This window comes from Sinocyclocheilus grahami, unplaced genomic scaffold (genome assembly GCF_001515645.1).
Source record: "Sinocyclocheilus grahami isolate Dianchi unplaced genomic scaffold, SAMN03320097.WGS_v1.1 scaffold574.1, whole genome shotgun sequence".
In the NCBI taxonomy this organism is placed as follows: Eukaryota; Metazoa; Chordata; class Actinopteri; order Cypriniformes; family Cyprinidae; genus Sinocyclocheilus; species Sinocyclocheilus grahami.
The window spans coordinates 859,254-884,405 of NW_015505753.1; the positions used below are offsets into that span (position 1 = coordinate 859,254).

Genomic DNA, 25,152 nt, shown 5'->3' on the forward strand with positions numbered 1-25,152 from the left:
ACCTTGCTACGTGTACTGCGTTAGGCTAACCGAGATTTGTCATTTGCACTTTAAAATATATTGTTGCTCTTTTGTTAGTTTTGACTGCTTTTATTGTCCTCATTTGTAAGTCGCTTCGGATAGAAGCGTCTGCTAAATGACTAAATGTAAATGTAGTAACCTGACAAAAAAAAACAAAATACAGTAATAATTTTTTTCCTCAGAATCTCTCATTGTACCACTTATAAACATAACTTTGTACCCAGGCGAACTAAAAAAAAGATGTGTAATGTTATCCAGTCAGATTAGAGTTTGCCAAATCCATTTTACATCAGATTACAAAGTAAAACAGGTTGCCGCTTGCTTAAAGTTTCAATTGGATGTTACACATCTTTTTTTTCTTCATTATGTGTCTTCATTATGGATTTTTGAAAATGATCTTTCATGCAGTGTGTAACATAGCTCTAAGTGAATGAAAACATCCTGCAAAGTTTTAAATCTGAAAGTGCACCGTGTATAAAGTTATTGTCTCTCAAAAGAAAGAGTCGACTCTGAATCATTGAAACGAGTCGTTTTTAAAACGAATCCCAAGCCGTTTCATGTTGACGTCAACATGAAACATTAGCATATTGCCCGCCCACTTGTTGGTCTTTTCGCGTTGGTCAGAATGAAAATGCAAATTCATTCTTTGCCACTAGGTGCCACTTTTGGAGCGGTAAAAATAGCGGTTTCCCCGGTAACGTTATACCCAAAGCAGCACTACGCTCACAAATGCTGCTTTATCAGGCATTACAGGCTCATGATGAATTGCAATCGGACCAATCACCGCAGATTAGCGTCACGCAAAGGAGGGGTTTGGAAAAATGAATCGTTGAGCGAAGCATTTGGGAGTCGTTGAACAAGTAAGGTAAAAATAAATGCATATTATAAGACAATGAAAGTAAATGTCAACCTGTTGTTGGAGACTCCCAAAACCAAAATATGAACCTTTCATTACCCATACCTCGCAGTGATGTGAAAAACCCATTAGGATGTTAATGAGCAGCACTGTGTTCACAGCTTTCCCTGACACCACCTACAGGCTCCAACAGACTATCTAATTTGACGCATGTGCGTAAAACCATATCTCGGCAGAAAATATCAGGGCGAAGGGACTGTAAGAGTCTGGTTCTGACCTAACTTGAGCAGCCAGCCCTCTCGGTCCGGGTTGAAGAATGTGTGTGTGAGGTCGTTGCCATCATCTTCAGGGATTTTGAAGGGCTCGCTCTTGATGCTCTCGTACAGGTTCTGTGATAGAGAAGGGACATTAGAGCTTTTAATGTACGCAGATGAACACATATATTTAAAACTATCCTAAAACTTTCCTATGGAAAGTGAGAGAGGAAGAAGATTCTGAAGAAGAAAGAGGAGAGGAAGTCAAGTTCTTGCAGTTAGTGCTTGGCCCCCGAACTGGGCTTTTCCAGCAGAGAGAAGAAATTCTTACTTCAGCTAGTTTATCTGTTATGTTGTGTTATATCATTCATCATTAATGGCTTAATCTATAATTTCAGCATTGGCAATCAGAGATCCAGTGAGTGGCTGTTACCCGGAGCAACTCCTCTGGCAGGTCTCCTCCATCATTAATGCCTCTGTTCATGGAGATGAAACGCTCTACGGCGGGTTTGTCCCGGACATTGGGATTGTGAAGACTTGTGTTTAACATAATGATGGCAAAGGACAGAACATAACATGTGTCTGAAAGACAAAAAACATATACAAAACTCAATAACTACACTGACTATAATACTACAATACCGCACATTATTTGTCTAAAATATCTGACACATCTGTAAAAAAAACCCAATAAAACTCATCTATGTCCATTGCATCACTCCACTTCTTTCTTTCTTTCTTTCTTTTTAAATTTTACTGACTCCAGACAGTTTCCACAAAAAAAGGAAGCAATTTGCTTGGCTATTGCTAATATTTGTAGCAATAGCCAAAATACATTGTATGGGTCAAAATTATAGATTTTTCTTTTATGCCAAAAATCATTAGGATATTAAGGAAAGATCATGTTCCATGAAGATATTTTGTAAATTTCCTACCGTAAATATATCAAAACTTAATTTTTGATTAGTAATATACATAGGTAAGGACTTAATTTGGATAACTTTAAAGGCGATTTTCTCAATATTTTGATTTTTTTTTGCACCCTCAGATTCCAGATTTTCAAATAGTTGTATCTCGGCCAAATATTGTCCTATCCTAACAAACCATACATCAATGGAAAGCTTATTTATTCAGTTTTCATGATGTATAAATCTCAATTTTGAAAAATTGACACTTAAGACTGGTGTTGTTGTCCATGGTCACATATTGCAAGACATATAGGAGTGGTAACGTTATTGTTGTAGTTTATTTATTTTTATTTTTTTGGCTAAATCACGTTTTAGATACTATGTCAACAACTGCTTAAACACACTTCTTCTTCGTCGTCGTCTTGTCTGTGTCACACCCCTGTGGACTGTCTATTATGGTTTCTCCCTCTGTGTCCTTATTTGGTTGTTCCTGTTCTCATTATGAGTTAATCACCTCATTGTGCTCACCTGTCTGCCCCTCGTTATCCACCCTATATCAGTTCCTGTCCATTGTGTTCCAGTTTGTCAGTTATTGTGAATGTTACCCTGTGCGTGTGCGCCTACCCTCTTGTTAAGTTATTAAAGGTTTCTTGTATCCTCCATCCTCGTCGTCCTGCCTGTTCTCTGGCACAGCAACACCGTGACAGTCTGATGCACTCAACCAAGCATTCTAACCCCACCCCCCAACCATTCGCATTTCCGTAGACGGGAATTATTTTAATGATATTCTAATGGGCCGCTTTGTGATATCACAAAACCCGGAAAACAAACGCTGTAGTCCAAACGAGCCGTCAACCAAGCATTCTAACCCCACCCCCCAACCATTCGCATTTCCGTAGACGGGAATTATTTTAATGATATTCTAATGGGCCGCTTTGTGACATCACAAACGCCCTGGAAAACAACGCTGTAGTCCAAAGTAGCCATTCTTTTGTAGTTCTTGAAAAGGGATTTTTAAAAATGTCTCGTGTTGTGTTTTCCTCCCCCACATGCTCCAGTTTGATTATTATGCCCATATTTGGTTTTTCCTGTTCCTGTCCCTATTTAGTTCTATTGGTTCCAGCTGTGTTTAATTAGTTACTGTGAATTTAAAGATCTTTTTTATGCCCAAACATACACACTACACACTGACTAAAATTGAAAGAGTGAAAAAGCATAATAGGACCCCTTTAAAATGGAAAACTGTTATTTTAAATTTAAAGGCTTGTCATTGAAAAAATTAGCATAAATAAAATCTTCAGTCACACTGTCAGACTCTGTTCCATGTCTCGTGTTGTGTTTTCCTCCCCCACATGCTCCAGTTTGATTATTATGCCCATATTTGGTTTTTCCTGTTCATGTCCCTATTTAGTTCTATTGGTTCCAGCTGTGTTTAATTAGTTACTGTGAATTTAAAGTGTGTTCTGCCCCTCGTTTCCTGTCTGCTGTTAAATGTAATTTCGTGTTCTGTGTTCCCAGCTTTGTGTTTATTACATACTTTGGATTTTGCATCACTCCTCGTCGCCTCGCACCTTCGTTCCAGTTCTCCCAGTGTGAATCGTTACACGCTTTATTTTAACTTTTGCCTCAAACTCCTAATTTGCTGCTTATTAATAGTTAGTAAGGTAGTTGTTAAGTTTAGGTATTGGGTAGGATTAGGGATGTAGAATATGGTCATGCATTAATATGTGCTTTATAAGTACTAATAAACAGCCATTATGCTAGTAATATGCATGCTAATAAGCAACTAATTAATAGTGAGAATTGGTCCCTATACTAAAGTGTTACCAAAACTTATTTCCCCCTAATATTCTGAACATTTAAGTGAGACCAAAAAAAATTATTAGTATTACTTTAGAGCCAAAACCTGACATAAGCGTGGGTGTGAGTCACTAGTGCGGTGAGAATGTGAGTGGGATTTCACTGCCAGACTGAGCTGTCCTCGTACAGCTTCAGTACACCACAGTCACTGTTTACTCTCTAAACACATTGTGACATGAGCTCTTAACTCTAAAAAAGTGACATTAAACAAGTGTCTGTTCTGCCAGTATTCAGATCCAGCATTAAATTCAGCCTGTCCGGCAGATGGCAGGGCGTTGACTAACAGACATAACACCATCGCCATCAAACCAACCATTCATTTCAGTATAACATTCATAATCTATCAGCTGTGATCAGACAACTGGAATGTGCTTTTCTGCAGACTTGAGATTTATCAGATAAATCTAAGGAAAAACATGCAAATTTGACTGAGCATGTTTTGGGCCTGATGTTTTTTTGACAAACATCTCTCTATGAAATAGAGTCAGGACAGAAGGAAGGTTTGTATTAGTATGGACACTGGCCGTTTCGCACATGTCTGACCTGTGGACTGAAAGACTCCCGGGTTGCACTGGCAGTACCGGGACGCAAACGCTTCCATCATTCTGTCAATCTTCTGGGCCTCACCAGGAAGTCTGAAACTCCAGAGAAACTGCCTGTGTGGAGAGAGCAAATCCATCATAAAATCAGTCGTGAGTGAATCTAAACAAGTCCAGGTCACATTTCCACAAAATCAAACAATTGTTTTACCGTATTTTTAATCATAGTGTTATTTGTTTTTTTCCAAATCAAAATGGTAGAAGCATAAATAGTACCGTTATATATACATACTTTACTATCATTTATTCACAATTTATTTTATATTACAGTAATCAATATTTTGGCATTACATTTGTTTTTAATTGTCATGAAAATGCCACAATGCAAAAAAAAATAATACATTATTAAAATTGATGGTAACACTTTAGTATAGGGACCAATTCTCACTAGTTGCTTATTAGCATGCATATTACTTATATATAGGCTGTTTATTAATACTTAGAAAGCACGTATTAATGCATGACCATATTCTACATCCCTAATCCTACCCAATACCTAAACTTAACAACTACCTTACTAACTATTAATAAGCAGCACATTAGGAGTTTGAGGCAAAGGCATAGTAAATGTTTCGTTAATGGCGAGAATTGGACCTTAAAATAAAGTGTGAACAAGTTTATATTATTAAAAAATGTACCGTAATAGTCTGATCTTCACTCTTAAAAGAAAGGTGCTTAAAAGGTTCTTCACAGCGATCCCATAGAAGAACCATTTTGGTTCCCCAAAGAACCATTCAGTTTAAAGAACCATCTCTTTCTTACCTTTTTATAATCTGAAGATCCTTATTTCGCCACAAAGGATTTTTTGTTAGATGTTAAAGGTTCTTTAGACAAAAAAAGGTTCTTCTATGGCACGTGAAGCACCTTTATTTTTAAGAGTGTAATGATTTTGGAGTTTAAACCAGTTCATTATTGTATTACTGGGATAATTCTAAGCCAAAAGTCCTCTATATTTCGACGTGTCTAGAAATGTGGCGTGCATACAGTTTTTGGGGAAGAATGAGAAGCTTTTCACACCTCAGAGCCTGAACGAGGTTGAGGTCGGCAAATTCATGGAGCTCTACGAAAGCCTGGAGCACTTTGATGTTGAATTCATCCCTACGAGAAAAACAACCACACACAGGAGAAATGGTTACTTTCTGCAAAGAGTCGATTTTTAAGATCCTTCAAGATGTTCAGCAGCATTTGTGGGCTGCTTCGTCTGTTTGTATCTACAGCTATGCTTCAAGAAATCCTGTTGTTTTGACAAGGCACATTCCAAGAGGTGGTCCATTTCCCTCAGAGGCACACATGTTGCGTTTCACTGCTGCTGTTTTCCTCACTAAATCCAGACAATCAATTTCCGGAGGATTTTTGTGATGAATCAGGCACATATCTCTCACAGCGCAACTGACATGCACTGAATAAACAAGGGTAAAAAAACCACAGGAATGAAGTAAAGGGTTACCGTTCCCCCAAGTAATCCCCGATAACAGTTTTGTTCAAGCCTTCGCCTTTATAGAGGAACTGAGCGATGTCTTCAGGGGTCTGTTGGAGGAGGTCGTTCTCCAGCAGAAACTGGATCCCCTACAAGGAATTTGATTTAAAAAGGATTTTAGGATAAACTCTATAAATGTCAGGGAAATGATGTGGAAAACGTCCAAATGTAATACAGTACGTCAGGGAAAATGTCACAAGGTTGATCGCTCAGTACAACTACTATAATTTAAAGGTTAAAGGCTTTAAAAACATATTAAAATAGTTGACATCTGTGAAGATTTTCAAATATCTGGGTCATTGTAGAACAGACAATAAAAATGAAACTTACCTTTTTGGGGTCCATGTTGAATTTCTTCCTTCCCATTGCAATCTGTTTGTTTCTCTGTGTTGTTTTGCTGCAAATGGAAGTAAATATGCCTTAACAAAAACCCCTTAATAAGAATGAAGGCAGACAAAGAACCTCTTGTATGATTTGCCTGCAGATACGACGTATGGAGTAAACCGAGTTCAAAACAATAACCACACTTTTAAAACGAACAGTCCTGTGCTTATTGACACAAATAGTTGTTGATTTGACTTGTTATATTTTCCTCTGATTTTAATTTCCCAGTGTGGTCCACTTATAATAATCTTAAATATCATTATAAAATGGATAGTTCCGGTCCTTGATTCTGATTGGTTGAGCCGCGTTCGAAGCTGTTGTAAATTACTCTACAAACATACACCTTTGTTTATGTCTGTTGTTGCTTGCCAACCACTTTGTTGCAACCACAACCGTTTCTGCTTCGCGTCGTTCCTAACAACGCCCCTTAGCTGTTATAAATTCGCTGTAAACCACGGCTTCTTGGGGCTTATTGCTTTATTTAATGACATTTTTCAACTCTGGCTGTTACAACGAAACAATGGTTAGTTTGTCTTACTGCTGTGCCTTTAAGAAGTCTATGTAAACACCATCTGTGCACACGAAATGACCTTCATTCACAAAGTTCACCATATCCCTCACACTTACATCTTTGTTTATGAAATGCTTACAGTTCAAAATATTTAGCTACCAATAAGAGTGCAGTGCTTTTAGCTTTGTTTAGCACAGTTTTGCATGCTTAAAGTCCACAGAATTCAGCTGATTTTCCCAGAAAAAAACGGTGCAGAAAATGTGAAAATAGTCATATGGGTCTACTTATGTGTTGTGGGTTTGATTATGTGTCAAATATAGATTTAACCGCTGCATTCTTCAATAACAGCCTTTTTGCAAAGCTGCGTTACATTGCGACATATTCATTAATTAAACAATCTGCACTTAAAATCAGCTGCTATATATTCAACATCCATTCAATCACACTGAGTCAATCTATATTCCCGTAAGCACAATAACACACATAAGCACACACAAGCACACATGTCCTCTCAGGTGTGTGAGCAGTGATGACCTTTCAACCAGATGACACACTGTGAACAGAGCGCTTAATGAATGTTTGGAAGAGGACAGATCAGTGAGGACCCTCAGACAAAAGAGAGACAGGTGCAAATATGAATGAGCTTCAGTTGGACTGTAATGAAAAGGAAACATTTCAAGCTCTCATAACTCACCTCTCGCCCACACACGTGAGCTGCTCGATTTCCGTCATCACTTCAGCGATCTCAAACTTCAGCCGCTGTAAAACAGAGGCTCGCATCAAACAGTAAACTCTATACGACATTCCTGTAACCCAAATAATGCACCAACTCTGCCAAGGTCATGGGTTCGATTCCCACGAAAAAATGTGGAACTTGAATGCAATGTAAGTTTCTTTGGATGAAACTGCCTGCCAAATGCATTTTACAATGTTCTAAAGCTATTTAACCAGAGAAGACCAAACGAGGTGCTTTTTATGTTGCATTCAATGAAGAAAAATAAAGGTTATGTTCAGAACGCAATGGCAGCTCACTATAGAGGATACAATTCATTTAATAATTATTTGATCTAATATAAAATTAACTATTATTATTATCAAATTCTCTTTCTTTTGACTACGTTCTTACCTCAATATCATCCAGCAGTTCCTTTTTCCTGCGTCGTATATTGGACAGCTCGTCTCTCTCCTCTAAGGACAGATCTTCAGGGACTGTAACAAAACACAAGCGTAGGACACCTGTAAACGTGTGTTTATATGAGCACTGGCTGTTTTAACGTTGAAGAGCATACCATATTCAAATCAGCAATAATGTGGGTCAGATGTTTCCCTCAGCATTCAAACTCCAGTCATACTATCTCCAGACTCTATGTGAATTACTGGGACATTCTTTGCCATAAAATGAGAGATCCTCCATAAATATTCTTCTCAGACATCTGATGAGTATAGCCATAAAAGGAGCCAGGGTCGTATGAACAATCTGAGGCCATGTCCACACGTACATGAGTATTTTTGTAAATTGAGTTTTTCCTTCTTCCGTTTAAAAAAAAATCTCCGTCCACATGAAAACGCAAACGCATGCTATGAAGCACTGTCAAGAGCATGCCAAACCAACAGGTGGCAATATAATCTCAACCGTAAAGCCATGTTGGCCAATCAGAAGCCTGAAAAAGTCTCCAGTAGGCGGAGATAACAGCCCATGCCCCGACGTCACAAGCCAAAAACTCCGCTGTAGGAATCTTCACCCTGGCAGGCGTTTTCAAAAATGTTCGGTTTCAGTGACCTGGTGCTGCGTTTGTGTGTGGACGAACGGCCAAACCGCGTAGAAAAAGTTTTTTCTACTTTCCTGCAGCTTTTAGCTCCTAATCAAACACACCTGAACCAGCTAATCAATGTCTTCAGGAGGATTACTAGAAAGTTACAGGTGAGTTTGATCATGTTTGGATCTAAACTGGGCAGAAAAGTGATCAAACAATAGAAACCATCACAGAATTTGTAATGGTTTTACTGGTTATAATGGGATTTGTATTGGTTTTAATAAAAACTCTAACAGTCTTTGGTGATTTGTCACCTTCGATTGGTGGCTTGTTAAAACCACTAAATCCTAATGGAATATGGCCCAAAACACACTACAGGAAACCATTTTTTAATGGTTTTAATGGTTAATAGTTGATTGCTTGATATTTGTAGTGGAAATCATTTGAATTTCTGTGATGGTTTCCGTTTTTTTTTCAGCAGGACCTGTTATAAAGCTTCATGAAGGAAGTCAAATTCCCCAATTCCCAGAATCTAACAGCTTCTGCATTCTTTCAAATACTTTCGATATACAAAAATTCACATTACTCATGAATAGGAGAAAAACACAACGCAATATGGTGGAATAATTCTCACATTCTACACAGAAGAGTTGGTAAAGTCACTGCAGCTGCTGTTAGAAGTTGTGGCTGCCATAAAAACAGTCAGTGTCCTGAGACACTTGGGACTGCACATGTGCATTCAGCTTAACATATAAGCGTTTGTATTGTTATTTGAGCATAACAAATGTTTATGGGGCAGTTCATGTCAGATTTTGTTGCTTATTTGAAATATGTAATAATTTATCATATATTTATTTAATTTATCAGGATTTCCCCATTCAAGCAGATAGTATTTGGTCTTGGATGCCCAAAATAGCTGTCTGGAGAAATTGCGAATATGGCTGCCAAGAGAACAGACTTTCTTTGAAAGAGGTTTTGATTTGATTCTTTGATTCTTTTAGTCCACTGCAGCGGTTTCCATTGACAGAGGTCTTAAAGTGGTTGTTCTGTGTTGTCTCTAATACATGAAAAAGAAGCTTTAGGATACTCTTTTATATGTCTGATTTTCATGTTCACTATTATTGTCAACTGCAATTATATGCCATTCCAGTCTGGCAACAGACTAAAATGAATGAATATGGCACGATGACATATTGGTTAAATCTAAAGAACATCATTTGGACGAAAAGTATAAAAGCAGAAAATGTGTGAACGCGAACACCAGCAGTGTTTGAGTCCACCATCAGGCTCCTCAGATTCTGCGTGAAGATGGTTGAGATTCATTCAGCAGCCAGAGGAAGTAGGTCACTTCAGTATTTCTGCTGGAGCAGATTGTAGCGCTCACCAGCTTCCTGTATGCATTGCTTGGGAAGAGAAATCCCATTTGCATCACTCCACTAAGCTGCTTTGAATTTCATCGCCCATTTTCACTTCACATTCAGTTGTCAATTGCTAAAACCCTTTCTAGGTCAAAAAGCATGAAAAGATACTGAACATTAGTTCAAAGCTTTCTGATGGCCTGCAACGTCTATAGTGGGGTGACTACGGCGAACTCGGAAAACAAGGGTTCATGGAAACAATGAATGTTTTCCATAAAGACAAAAATGATGACACTAACCACGTCCTGGCTGCATACAATGGTTTCTGGGTTCTCTTTGACAGCGTGCATAAAGCAGCATTTATTGAGTGATCCCCCACAGGCAAACCTATATGTCTACAACACAGAAATCCTACATCATCTGAGAGAATTCCCATGCTGGAATAAAAGAGGCAAATGTCTTCGATTGTTGGCCTATTGGACTCGGTGACAAACCCCCACTGTGTGTTAGTGAGCATGCGCACACACAAGCTTCTTGTGGTACAGGGTAATTTGATATCACTGTGGCTCTAATGCATTAAACATGACCTATAAGTTAACCCAACAAGGGGAAAAGGAAACTTGAGTGCCAAAAAATTTGCTTTCTTTATTGTGACGTTGGCGTGTCAAGTGTGTGAATTTAAATATACTATTATATGTCAGTTCAAGCTCCTAACTCTTAACCCTAATTATTAAAAATGTGCATGAAACTCTGTCTGCACTCTTTGTGCTACCGATGTGAGTGGAACCTCAAATAATTTTCTATGTGATTTTCAACCAAATAAATTGAAATAAATTCAATATGCCGATATGGGGAACAGTGTCTCAGACTCTCTCGCTACTCACATCGGTAGCACAAAGAGTGCAGACAGAGTTTCATGCAAATTTTTTTTCGGCATATTGAAATTATTTGTCATATTGAAATAAATTCAATATGCCGATATGGTGAACAGTGTCTCAGAGTGGTTTAGTTTGCAGTAAATGCTGCTCCACCTCCTTTGAGTTTGGGTCGCTTATAAAGTACAATTGAACGTGCAATGTGCCACACCCATTTCACCAAATTTGTAATAAGAAATGTTTATAAACCTGTTGCCAGCAAAGGAGAAACTATAACGATTCCCTGTAATTTTATAAATAAAAGCCTGATGGTTTAATGTTTGAAAGTGAAGAGATTTAGTGTCAAGGCAACTGCTTGGCTATATTATTGCCCAGCTATTAAAAGTTGGATATATGGTACAACCAACCTGATCTGCATACAGCACACTCACAAAAAGTATATACATAGCCAATCTCAGGTTTGTGATTGTTTATATTGCTGCAAAATGTAAAGTATATTATAGCAGAGCTATTTAAATCCACATACATTTTTGATCCACATACATTCAGTATAATCAGTACAGATCTAATCTGCTAAATGCAACTATAAAGCATTTAGATATTATAAATATTAACTTTATGATTATTGTGAAAACGCTATACAGGTACATTTTATTTGGGTACTGTGATTTTAGTGGCATTGTAAAATAAAATAAAATAATTGTTAATATTATATGATTTTTTTATATTTTACAGTAAATTAGTGTTAGTATAACGGCAATATTTCTTATTGAATATATACCGAATATTTTAATAATCATAATAATAATTGTTATTATTCATATATAACCACACATAATTTTTAGGCATCTCTACAAACCTCGCAATTGCGAGTTTACATCTTGACATTTTTTTTTCAGAATTGCATGATATAAAGAAAGAAAAATATAAAGAAAAATTTCAGAATTGTGAGATTAAAAAGTCTTGTACAACCATCTTTTTAATTTTTTTATTTGGAATTTTTTTTTCTGGAAAATGGCTTCCACAACACTCTAGCATTATGGTGGACACTGTTGGATTGGCAAACACCACTCATATGATCTACACCTTTTCTGTTATATTGACTAGATAAATGTGAGTTGGTTCCTTCATACACAGCATCAGCAGTGTATGGATACAGGACAGATCTACATATGAATAAACCTCATTCCCATCATCCATTTCATTCCCTCGCCTCCAACAAGGGATCAAAAGGTGAACCAATCCACCAGTCCACAGATTAATCTAAACCTCGCTCAAGAACATCCCCATCGCATCCACACTCAGATATTAGCCGTCTTGTGACTGCTAAGGCTGCTTAAAGCTTGCGTAATGCTGTGCTCTCCTCAAATCCAAGCACAAAAACACTTTCTACAGCCACCACATTTAGTTCCACCCAACATTCACATCACAGTAGCTATGTTTCCATCCACCTATTTTTATGCACATTTTGGAATATCGCATTAAAAAAAACGCTGGATGGAAACGCTAACATGCGCATAAATTCTTAAAATGCGCATAAAAAACTTAAGCGCACATTTGAAGTAGGATAAACTTTTTATCCGATAAGAAAAAATGTGCATAAACTACGATGGAAACACATTTACTGAATAAATTCCTCCATGCGCATCGAAAAAGAAATGTGACTTTGCGCTAAAGTTGCGCTGTCGTCAAAGTATTTATGTATAATTGTCTTACACGACTGCGAAAGCAATGACCACATTAGTTGTGTTTCATCTGCTCGCTCTGAGGCGCAAGCAACTTATCATATATGAATATTATTATATTCAGTGGCTTCTCCTAGTTTTCTTAGAGATAGCTATTTAGTGCCAGTTTATCAGGAAGTGATGATTGGTTACACTTTATTTCGAAAGTCTACTTTAGATATTCTACTAACTATAAGTAACTTTGTAACTACATGTCAACTACATGTCAACTAATTCTCATTCATTTGCAACTACATGTCTGCTAACTCTCAGAGTAGACTGTAAGGGTAGGTTTAGGGTTAGTAGAATAAGTTGACAAAGAAAGTGTTAGAAGATATTAAGCATTTACAGTAAATTAGTGTTAGTATAACGGTAATATTTCTTATTGAATATATACCGAATATTTTAATAATCATAATAATAATTGTTATTATTCATATATAACCACACATAATTTTTAGGCATCTCTACAAACCTCGCAATTGCGAGTTTACATCTTGACAATTTTTTTTTCAGAATTGCATGATATAAAGAAAGAAAAATATAAAGAAAAATTTCAGAATTGTGAGATTAAAAAGTCTTGTACAACCATCTTTTAAATTTTTTTATTTGGAATTTTTTTTTCTGGAAAATGGCTTCCACAACACTGCATATGTTTCATACGATATTCCAGTTTTGCGCACAAGTTTAATTCGAATCTTCGGATGGAAACATAGCTAGCGTTTACAAGTTTTAGAGAATCAAGCTACCAATGGGTTACTTATAGTTGCTTCTGCTGGGATACGAAAAAGACACTTCAGCTTAAAAGAGAAACGTTCAGATCACGAGCTTTACGTCCTTTGTGGAGACTGGGAACATCTAATGAAGGAAAGTCTTGGATAGACATCCTGATATTGTCCAGGACTGCCTCGGGACAATAGAGAGGTGCCTTGTGACTGCTAAGGCTGCTTAAAGCTTGCGTAATGCTGTGCTCTCCTCAAATCCAAGCACAAAATCACTTTCTACAGCCACCACATTTACAGTAGTTCCACCCAACATTCACATCACAGTAGCTATGTTTCCATCCACCTATTTTTATGCACATTTTGGAATATCGCATTAAAAAAAACGCTGGATGGAAACGCTAACATGCGCATAAATTCTTAAAATGCGCATAAAAAACTTAAGCGCACATTTGAGTAGGAACAACTTTTTATCCGATAAGAAAAAATGCGCATAAACTACGATGGAAACACATTTACCGAATAAATTCCTCCATGCGCATCGAAAAAGACATGTGACTTTAACGCTAAAGTTGCGCTGTCGTCAAAGTATTTCTGTATAATTGTCTTACACGACTGCGAAAGCAATGACCACATTAGTTGTGTTTCATCTGCTCGCTCTGAGGCGCAAGCAACTTATCATATATGAATATTATTATATTCAGTGGCTTCTCCTAGTTTTCTTAGAGATAGCTATTTAGTGCCAGTTTATCAGGAAGTGATGATTGGTTACACTTTATTTCGAAAGTCCACTTTAGATATTCTACTAACTATAAGTAACTTTGTAACTACATGTCAACTACATGTCAACTAATTCTCATTAATTTGCATCTACATGTCTGCTAACTCTCAGAGTAGACTTAGGGTAGGTTTAGGGTTAGTAGAATAAGTTGACAAAGAAAGTGTTAGAAGATATTAAGCAGACAGTCTACTAATACTCTACTAGTTGACATGTAGTTGCAAAGTTACTTACTGTTAATAGAATGTCTAAAGTGGACTATCGAAATAAAGTGTTACCGTGATGATTTTGTTCTCTTTGACTCGTTGGATGGAAACGACGCTTTATTCGCATATGTTTCATACGATATTCCAGTTTTGCGCACAAGTTTAATTCGAATCTTTGGATGGAAACATAGCTAGCGTTTACAAGTTTTAGAGAATCAAGCTACCAATGGGTTACTTATAGTTGCTTCTGCTGGGATACGAAAAAGACACTTCAGCTTAAAAGAGAAACGTTCAGATCACGAGCTTTACGTCCTTTGTGGAGACTGGGAACATCTAATGAAGGAAAGTCTTGGATAGACATCCTGATATTGTCCAGGACTGCCTCGGGACAATAGAGAGGATGTCTCTGCCCATCTGCAGTGCAGATTAGACGACTTACAGCACATAACGATAGCAACCACACAAACACAGAGCTGCCTTATCATGCACTTACACCTCACATTTCCACAAAAAAAAAACATGGTTCTGTGTCTACGTAAGTACACAGCACAATGTCTTCCATATTAAATCTCACAATATATGCGGTACATACCATCACTCTCTGCCCATATCTGTTGTTCTTTATGCGGCATAGTAGCCATTCCTCAAAGCGGACCACACTGGAAACTGTCAGAAGAATGATTTCCCCGGGGAAACTGAAGTACTCAGATACAGGCACGATGTGTCTGCATTTATTCCACAGACGCTGCTCTCAAAACACACTATACGCATAGTTTGCATACTTATACAGACCAACTGTTCAGGTAAAACCAGTTCAGCCACCTCTGCTCTGAAACCACATCAGTCTCTGGCACATTCAGTTATCATGAGTGTTCAGCTTATTATTGGTAAAACTCACCATATATTCACCAAGGTCAAGTTTCATCAGGAAGCGTGAGTTGAGTTTGTTAAAATGTTGCATTTATTCGCATATGTTTCATACGATATTCCAGTTTTGCGCACAAGTTTAATTCGAATCTTTGGATGGAAACATAGCTAGCGTTTACAAGTTTTAGAGAATCAAGCTACCAATGGGTTACTTATAGTTGCTTCTGCTGGGATACGAAAAAGACACTTCAGCTTAAAAGAGAAACGTTCAGATCACGAGCTCTACGTCCTTTGTGGAGACTGGGAACATCTAATGAAGGAAAGTCTTGGATAGACATCCTGATATTGTCCAGGACTGCCTCGGGACAATAGAGAGGATGTCTCTGCCCATCTGCAGTGCAGATTAGACGACTTACAGCACATAACGATAGCAACCACACAAACACAGAGCTGCCTTATCATGCACTTACACCTCACATTTCCACAAAAAAAAAAACATAGTTCTGTGTCTACGTAAGTACACAGCACAATGTCTTCCATATTAAATCTCACAATATATGCGGTACATACCATCACTCTCTGCCCATATCTGTTGTTCTTTATGCGGCATAGTAGCCATTCCTCAAAGCGGACCACACTGGAAACTGTCAGAAGAATGATTTCCCCGGGGAAACTGAAGTACTCAGATACAGGCACGATGTGTCTGCATTTATTCCACAGACGCTGCTCTCAAAACACACTATACGCATAGTTTGCATACTTATACAGACCAACTGTTCAGGTAAAACCAGTTCAGCCACCTCTGCTCTGAAACCACATCAGTCTCTGGCACATTCAGTTATCATGAGTGTTCAGCTTATTATTGGTAAAACTCACCATATATTCACCAAGGTCAAGTTTCATCAGGAAGCGTGAGTTGAGTTTGTTAAAATGTTGCATGGAACAGTAAATGGAGACAGTACATGGTTATTAAGTTTTAAGGCAATCTGCTTTGTATTTAGATTTACTGCTATTTAAGGAAGTATACATTTTTCGCACCCTTAGCAATGTCCTAACAAGCGTCTACTGTATAACAGCCAAACAACCACCTAGAATAATCCCAGCAATCGCACATGCTAACAACGTTCAGCACACACTACAGTCGTAATAGTACAGCAATACACTCTGGCAACCTCCCACAACACCCTAGCAGACACATAGCAAAATGTTAAAAAACACGCTGACAACTATAGCATGGTCAAGTTTTGAAGGGGGAAGCAAAATTTGAGAATGTTTTCTGTTATTGTATGTAGTCACTGTAGCTGAAATTATGTTATGTTATTGTTAATTGTGATGCAACCTCATTATTTTGTTTTACTCATACTGACACAATTGATATCATCAATATAACTTGACATAATGGTTTACACTCAATTGGGAGTGGCACCTGAATCTGAGCTGGTTTCAATAATGAGTCACAAACTTTATTCATAGCCACACAACAAGGGCAAGTTAAGTTTTTTTCCAGGACTGCACCATGAACTCACTACAAACAAACAGACAAGCAATTGCCATGTCATTTATTTAAAATGCATTTTTTGGTCTAATTGAAAATCTATGTTCAGTTTGTCTAAAAGCAAATAAAGGTCTCTATAAAAATAAATAAATAAAATAAGATACAATTAACAATTTTCTTTAAATGCAGTTTTTGGTAACACTTTAGTATAGCGACCAATTCTCACTATATTAACTAGTTGCTTAATAGCATGCCTATTATTAACATATTGTCTGTTTATTAGTACTTATAAAGCACATATGCATGACCATATTCTGCATCTCTAATCCTACCCAATACCTAAACTTAACAACAACCTTAATAACTATTAATAAGCAGCAAATTAGGAGTTCATTGAGGAAAAAAATTGTAGTTAAGGGTTTGTTAATGCGAGAATTGGACCTTAAAATAAAGTGGCCTTAAGGTTTTCTTTATTTACAGCAAACTAAATATTGACAAACAAAATGTTTTTAGTTTTCTCTTAATGAAAATTCAGTAACACTTTAGAATAGGGAACACTTATTCACTATTAACTACGACTTTTCCTCAATAAATTCCTAATTTGCTGCTTATTAATAGTTAGTAAGGTAGTTGTTAAGTTTAGGTATAGGATTAGGGTTGTAGAATAAGGCATTCATATGTGCTTAATTTGTTCTAATAAATGGCTAATATTCTAGTAATATGCATGCTAATAAGCAACTAGTAAGAGACCCTAAAATAAAGTATTACTGAAAATTCTACTATATTATAGCTAATTTCGCTTTTGTTTATAGTGAAATTAAGTTGTAAAAAGCACAATTATATTGACATTATACTGACCTACCTTCAGTAACATTTTGGCTTGTGTCTAAAGAAAACATATGGATTATAATGGTAACACTTTAGAATAGAGAACACATATTCACTGTTAATTAAGAGTCTTGGTCCTTAAAAATGAAGTGTTTGTCTGATTTACTCCATCCTGTTATTTGTGATCTACACAACAAAATTGCGTTTCTCTTCTAAACTTTATTTCTTTGCTTCCAGTGAATGTAATTCTCTAAAATGTTTACTTGAAAATGATTCAGGTATGATGACATAACTGAAACTGTAATTTCCGGCATGCTTTACATGAGACTTAATGGGGAGAGTAACAATGTTGAAATTTTTTTATGTAAGTATTATATCTGTGTTTTTGAGCAAGATGGGGAAAGGGGGATATTTGATAGTGTTTACTATTACATTTTGAACAATTACAGTTACGCTGAGTTACAACTGTGGCGAAGAATAGTGTTTTGCGTGAGGACAGGTGCATAAGAAGTATGTTGATTTAGCATTTAGCTTGTGTTAGTGTCTTGCTCATGGGCCATTCCCTTATGGGGCTAGAACGAGCAATGAAGCCCAAAAGCCTTAACAACTAAATCTGCTAAATCTGATGAAAAGATCTGGAGTTTTGCTCATTCTGGTGATGATCCTCCAGCCTCTGTTATTGCCATATGTGAATCTGCACAGATCATTAGTCTGGGAAAGCCATCTGACACAAAGAAAACATGTTATCGTGACTCTTTTTTGTTGTTGTTCAGAAGGAAAAGTTTCAGCAAAGAGTATATAGATCTTATATTGCATTGAGAAATTATACATTAGTTTGATATGTTATTATTTCTTACATTTTTAATGCAAAACTAGATGTTGTTTACCTGTGCAAAACAGGTGTTGTGTGTGGTTGCGGGGGGTTGATGTCCTGAGTTTTTCATAGCATAGTTGTTATAAAGGGCATTATAACATATATGTATATTAATCACCAAATTCAAAAGTCTCTGCAATAACCTGTTCTCTTGATATGGCTCAAGTCTCTTCTTCAGTCTAAGTCTAAGGGATTTTATTTAATGATCCACATGGCAATAACCATAAATCTGAATATTTCAAAAAGTAATAGTACAACAAGCCACACAAAATGGAATACCATTCATGTCTGCAGCACAAATGGTGCGGGACGGCTGAAGTACTTAGGGTTAGGAGTTTGTTTAAACCACTAAACCCTAACTACAAGCAATTGACCCATTCCTGCCGCGAAGCTGATTTTACAATCTGCATCTCTGTTCTGGATTAATATTCCATGAAGTTGTTTTTTTTTCACAGTATACTCCACAGAAACAGATGGCACCGCGCAGCGTGTATCTCCTTAAGGTGCTTCAAATATTTAAAAATGAAACACAAACAAAAGCTCCAAGTTGATTAAATTCACCCACTCCACACGTAACTCAATAAAACCTCGCTCCAGAAGAAACCTTGCACCCTCACAATGCCTTATTCATCGCCACTGGAGTCCATTTGGAAAATTATTTAAAAAAGAAAGCTTCCTTTTCCTTTAGCAGATGAGAAAATATCCTGATGCCCCTATTTTTAGCTCATCCTGTGTCATGCTCCCGTTCACAAATTAGATTAGTATTTTTGGCTGAGGCTCTGTGCTGTTTCTCATATAATTAGTGGTTTGCCTGCATCTGATTTCTCATGCTGGTTTAGTCCTCTGGGTTAATAATGTGAGTAAAGTTTAAGCTCAGAACAGGTGCATAAAGAATCAGCATCGGCTCCGTGAGCTTCCATATCTGCATCCTACTAGCATCTACCATGATTTGCATGAGAACGATAAATATGCAAGTGTGCCATTAGATTAACAGACTCTTCACTGTGAAACTGCTGGAAGTGAGATAGACTAGCTGACAACTTTTCCCTCAACATTGTGTCAAGTAAATCTTTTAGAAGAAATACAAATGATGTAAAGTCACTTTAAAATGGGCCTTTCCATTCACGTTCCTTCTGATGCACATAAAAACTTTCCTGACTGGAAAATTAAAACCATATCAGGACACAAGGTCACAAAATAACTGAAAATTGCGTGTTTACTAATGTCATTTTGCATTATTGACACACTATTTTCCTATTTAATGCTGTAAAGTTGACAAGGAATTAAAGTCATGTTAACAAAGTAGCAGACTGCAGATTTTTATTAGTGGCAAGAAATCAAAATATCTATCAGTTTATTCCATTTTGTATTAAAATGTATGCCAGATATCAAGCGTAGCGTTCTGACATGTCACATTAGTCAAGCTCGCATCAGCTGACTCTCAGCTGATCCCCATCTACCTATAGGAATACGACACCTATCTAAGCATCCATATATAAGGATCCTCAGTATTATCAGCAGTTTTCGCATTGCTCAATAGCTAATTACCCTCCTCCATCCCCAACTCCTCCTCTCGTCAGTCAGGATTCAGCCTTCTAAATCTCCTTTGAATCAGACTAATTCTAAAATGTGTACATACAATTATTGAACTTTAACAATATCTGCAATACATTTATGTTGCTTCTGTTCTGTTTACCCTGCTAGGCTGCATGGATGCGCAGGGAGTTCTTGCCCAGAACAGAAACAGGTAACACTTTATTTCGATAGTCCACTTTAGACATTCTATTAACAGTAAGTAACTTTGCAATTACATGTCAACTAGCAGTTAGTAGAGTATTAGTAGACTGTCTGCTTAATATCTTCTAACACTTCCTTTGTCAACTTATTCTACTAACCCTAAACCTACCCTAAGTCTACTCTGAGAGTTAGTAGACATGTAGATGCAAATTAATGAGAATTAGTTGACATGTAGTTGACATGTAGTTACAAAGTTACTTATAGTTAGTAGAATGTCTAAAGTGGACTATCGAAATAAAGTGTAACCCAGAATCATACCGCCAATCCAAACTGTATGCTAATTGTCAATCATCTTTGACGATAGTGAATTTAGATAAAAACACAAGGATTTGCAAAATTACATGACAAAAATTGTAGTTAGTAATGTAATCTATTACGTTACACATAATTTGACTACTTTAGATTATTTTTAGACAACTTTTGACTCGTTTATCACATTGATTTAAACAGGACGATCTTGTACCATATTGATATAAAACTACAAAGAGAGAGAAAATACATTACATTTGTTGTTGTTAATGTGAAGTGCAGTACATTACATCAAGGTTTCCCAAACGGTTTGTGAAGGAATTGCAGGGGGTTTGTGAGTTTAATGGAAAGCTAACAATTAAAGGGATAGTTTGCCCAAAAATGAAAATTCTGTAATTAATTACTCACCCTCATGTCGTTCCAAACCCGTAAGACCTTCGTTCATCTTCGGAACACAAATTAAGGCATTTTCAATGAAATCCGAGAGCTCTCTGACCCTGCATAGAAAGCAAGGGTCCTACCACAGCACAGAACGGTAATAAGGACATTGTTAAAACAGTCCATATGACATCAGTGGTTCAACCATAATTTTATGAAGTTACGAGACTACTTTTTGTGCGCGAAGAAAACAAAATAACTTCATGCAAAGATTTCTTCTCTTCCGGGTCAGTCTGCCACCATTCACGAGAGTAACACGATGCATGTGAGGTAGTTCCCTTGCTGTCTATGGAGGGTCAGAGAGCTCTCGGATTTCATCGAAAATATATTAATTTGTGTTCCAAAGATGAACGAAGGTCTTACAGGCTTGGGACGAAAAGCAAGGGTCCTACCACAGCACAGAACGGTAATAAGGACATTGTTAAAACAGTCCATATGACATCAGTGGTTCAACCATAATTTTATGAAGTTACGAGACTACTTTTTGTGCGCGAAGAAAACAAAATAACAACAACTTTATGCAAAGATTTCTTCTCTTCCGGGTCAGTCTGCCACCATTCACGAGAGTAACACGATGCATGTGAGGTAGTTCCTTTGCTGTCTATGGAGGGTCAGAGAGCTCTCGGATTTCATCGAAAATATATTAATTTGTGTTCCAAAGATGAACGAAGGTCTTACAGGCTTGGGACGAGACGAGGGTGAGTAATCACTGACAGAATTTTCATTTTTGGGTGATCTAATCCTCTTAAAATGTCAAATTAAAATCAATCATTTTCAAATAACAGCAATTCGAAATAGCCAAATTTGTAATCAAGTAATAAATACAAAGTAACTGTAGTCTGATTTCGAGTATTTTAGAATGTAATTATAATTACAGTACAGTTTTTTTAATCTGATTACGTAATCCAGCATGATATCCAGCAAATATATAATGAACTGTAGTTGGTTTCTTTACATGTCAGATAATCTTTTCCTGTCTAAGCAGGTGCATCTTTCCCAGAAAAACCTGCAATAAGGACCAGATTATAAGTCTATAGTCAAACGCCTACGCCTACACAAGACTAAAGTCAGAGGAACCTCAGTTCTGTCTGCCTGAATACCATCTAACTTTGCTGTGGCTCAAATTTTAATCTGTTAAACACAGTGGCTTTGAATGATGATAATATTTCGGAGTGACACCATTAAATCCAGATTATCATCAGGATTTCATCTCCTTCTATGGAATGAATCCAATCAAATATAAAATCTCCTTGTCTATCAAGGCAAATATGAGGTGCAATGTGGCACGGGGCATCAAGATGAGACAGTGAGACCTTCTTTCTGAACACCCTGAGGCCTGCGATGACTCAGACAGGAAATTAGTTTAGAGCTTGATTCCAGCTGTCTGACAGAGAGCCATGAATGAGTTTTCAAATAACAGCAATTCGAAATAGCCAAATTTGTAATCAAGTAATAAATGCAAAGTAACTGTAGTCTGATTTCGAGTATTTTAGAATGCAATTATAATTACAGTGCAGTTTTTGGAATCTGATTACGTAATCCAGCATGATATCCAGCAAATATATAATGAACTGTAGTTGGTTTCTTTACATGTCAGATAATCTTTTCCTGTCTAAGCAGGTGCATCTTGCCCAGAAAAACCTGCAATAAGGACCAGATTATAAGTCTATAGTCAAACGCCTACGCCTACACAAGACTAAAGTCAGAGGAACCTCAGTTCTGTCTGCCTGAATACCATCTAACTTTGCTGTGGCTCAAATTTTAATCTGTTAAATACAGTGGCTTTGAATGATGATAATATTTCGGAGTGACACCATTAAATCCAGATTATCATCAGGATTTCATCTCCTTCTATAGAATGAATCCAATCAAATATAAAATCTCCTTGTCTATCAAGGCAAATCTGAGGTGCAATGTGGCACGGGGCATCAAGATGAGACAGTGAGACCTTCTTTCTGAACACCCTGAGGCCTGCGATGACTCAGACAGGAAATTAGTTTAGAGCTTGATTCCAGCTGTCTGACAGAGAGCCATGAATGAGACAAACTGGGCCGCCGGACACCTAACAGGCCTGTTTATATTGGCCCCTGTCTGTCCAGACACCACATCTGCATGTGAGGAAGGGGGTGTACTCTGTTGTATGAGAGGGGAATGCAAAGACAAAATCACTCTGTCACGTTACTATGGTTGAAACGTGGGCGTCCTGGCAGCTCTTTATTGCGCCATAAGACATTCTTCAGTCCCTCTGACACTTGTGTTTTATTCATTCCTTGTGAACTCAATTCCTTTAGCCTGAATTTCTTTGGGACTTTGGGGTTTAATTATAAACTATAGGAGAGGCTGTTGTTAGTTTAAGTCCGGCTGTGGAGATGCAAAAGAAGAGAACTGGGCCAGTCAAGAGGAGTTTAAATGAAGATAATCGGAGGCACATTTCAATGATCTCTGAGATGTGTTACAAATGGTTGCTCTGGGACAACAGCTGCTGTGTGGCTCCCAGTGACAGTGATTTCATCGATATTCTGCCAAAAGGATTTGACATGTTAATATCTTAAGGGCTTCAATATGAATAACTGTATACAAAAAAATTATTGTATTGCAACTTGTAGTGTAAATGAACTTGTAAAGAGTGAACTATACCCTTAAAAGTATCTATTGCCATTAGCAGTAGAGTGTTATTCATTCTTTGTGTTTGGATGTCTCAGCAATATCAATATTAGACATAAAATGACATGTCATATCACAGTTATAATATAAGACAAAATATAATATATATAAATATTTTAAATAAATATGTTAAAAATAAAACTATTATTTATTTTGATAAATAATCCAAATGAAACACTTAGCAAAAAAGATTAGATATTTCATCTGTTTACTTGCATGTTACACGACCCTTAACCGGCAACAGACAACCACGCAGAACATGCAAATATGTCTTGAAATTATTTAAATATTAACTTGCAGTTCGGCTGCATGTTTGGTTATAGCATAAAAACTACCTGATAGCTTACACAACATTAGCCTTTTCAATATTTACTTATTTCTAAATGTGTTCTGAGAATATATTACATTTGTCATGGATCCCTACTGATTTAATTTTTTTTAACCCTGTTACACAAGTATTTGTGACCACATGCAGACAGAAAAGTATTTCTTACAGTCTTGACCTTAACCTCATTATTTCACTTCTGTTATAAGAAAAGATCCAAAACAACAGTTTTTGTAACAAAGCACAAGAATAATGGTGTGCTACAATAACATATAAGGTGGCACATTACACAAATCAAAACGTTTTGAAAGAGAAATGCCATGGATTATTATAATTTATATGTGATTTATTACAGGGTACACTAGTGTGAACTTTACATGCCATTTTAAGGAAGAATGTTCGTGAACCTAAATCCTGATTTCATAAAAAACGCTTGGAAAGAAATGTGAAATCATTTAGAAATGTGAAATCATTTAGCTACCTGGAAGAGGTTGTGAAATAAGGGGAAATTTATTAAGAAATCAAGGAATCTTAGTTTGTAATACCACATTCTGCTTCAGATGTCAACAACATAAATGCATTTTTGAAAGCCAATGATTTATGACTAACGATGATTAAACAGTAAGCAGAGCACATAAAGTTATATACAAAAATAGTATGTTTCATTTCTCAAATGATATGAGAGAGGTATTATGACACCTTTTTTGTATAGCTCTGGAATAAACAGCTCAGCACAGCAAACCTAGTAATTAGTGATTTCCACCCACAGCATACTGTTGTCAGTAATGAAGTGATGAATGAAGGGTCAGTGGGGGAGTGTCGCTGCTGACATAACACAGGTGAAGCCCTCAATTGCGGCTGTGCACTGACTCATGCTTACTCATACTAGAGCAGCTATCAGGAATATGAGCTGTGACCCATTTAACCGGCTACACTTTACAAATGATCGCAAACCGGTTTGTCACGCGTCCACAGGGAATTATACACAGAGATGCTAGTTTGGGCTTGTTGAACTCATTCACTCTAGATCAGAATCACTCTAGATCAGAACCAGACACATTCCAGCATCAGGTCATTTGTCTGTCCAGACTGAATATGAAACTGCTGTAAGATGTGCCAATATGCACAGCCAATAAGAACATATTTGATGTGGAGATTTCACTGTGGACACACCTACTCAGTTCAATGCTGCAATAGAAAAAAAGCACCATTAAAGTAGTCCAGCCATATGCTATATTCCAACATGAAGAGCAGCAGCCAGGTAAGGCAACCCCCGAGTTAAAAGGTTAGTTCACCCAAAAATGAAAATTAGGCTGCGTTTTACACCT

At 37.0% G+C, this 25,152-nt stretch overlaps 1 protein-coding gene across 1 annotated transcript in view; it reads right to left on the reverse strand.

Annotated features, from left to right (window-relative positions):
• cyth3b (cytohesin 3b) overlaps positions 1 to 25,152 on the reverse strand; it is a 48,292-nt gene that overhangs the window by 10,956 nt on the left and 12,184 nt on the right. Inside the window, exons 2-9 of the mRNA XM_016239731.1 lie at positions 7,997 to 8,079; positions 7,565 to 7,629; positions 6,306 to 6,372; positions 5,946 to 6,064; positions 5,516 to 5,596; positions 4,443 to 4,555; positions 1,565 to 1,713; positions 1,155 to 1,266 (exon numbers count right to left, since the gene is read on the reverse strand). Of these exons, the coding sequence (XP_016095217.1) occupies positions 1,155 to 1,266; positions 1,565 to 1,713; positions 4,443 to 4,555; positions 5,516 to 5,596; positions 5,946 to 6,064; positions 6,306 to 6,372; positions 7,565 to 7,629; positions 7,997 to 8,079 (789 nt within the window). The remainder of the gene's footprint in view (positions 1 to 1,154; positions 1,267 to 1,564; positions 1,714 to 4,442; positions 4,556 to 5,515; positions 5,597 to 5,945; positions 6,065 to 6,305; positions 6,373 to 7,564; positions 7,630 to 7,996; positions 8,080 to 25,152) is intronic.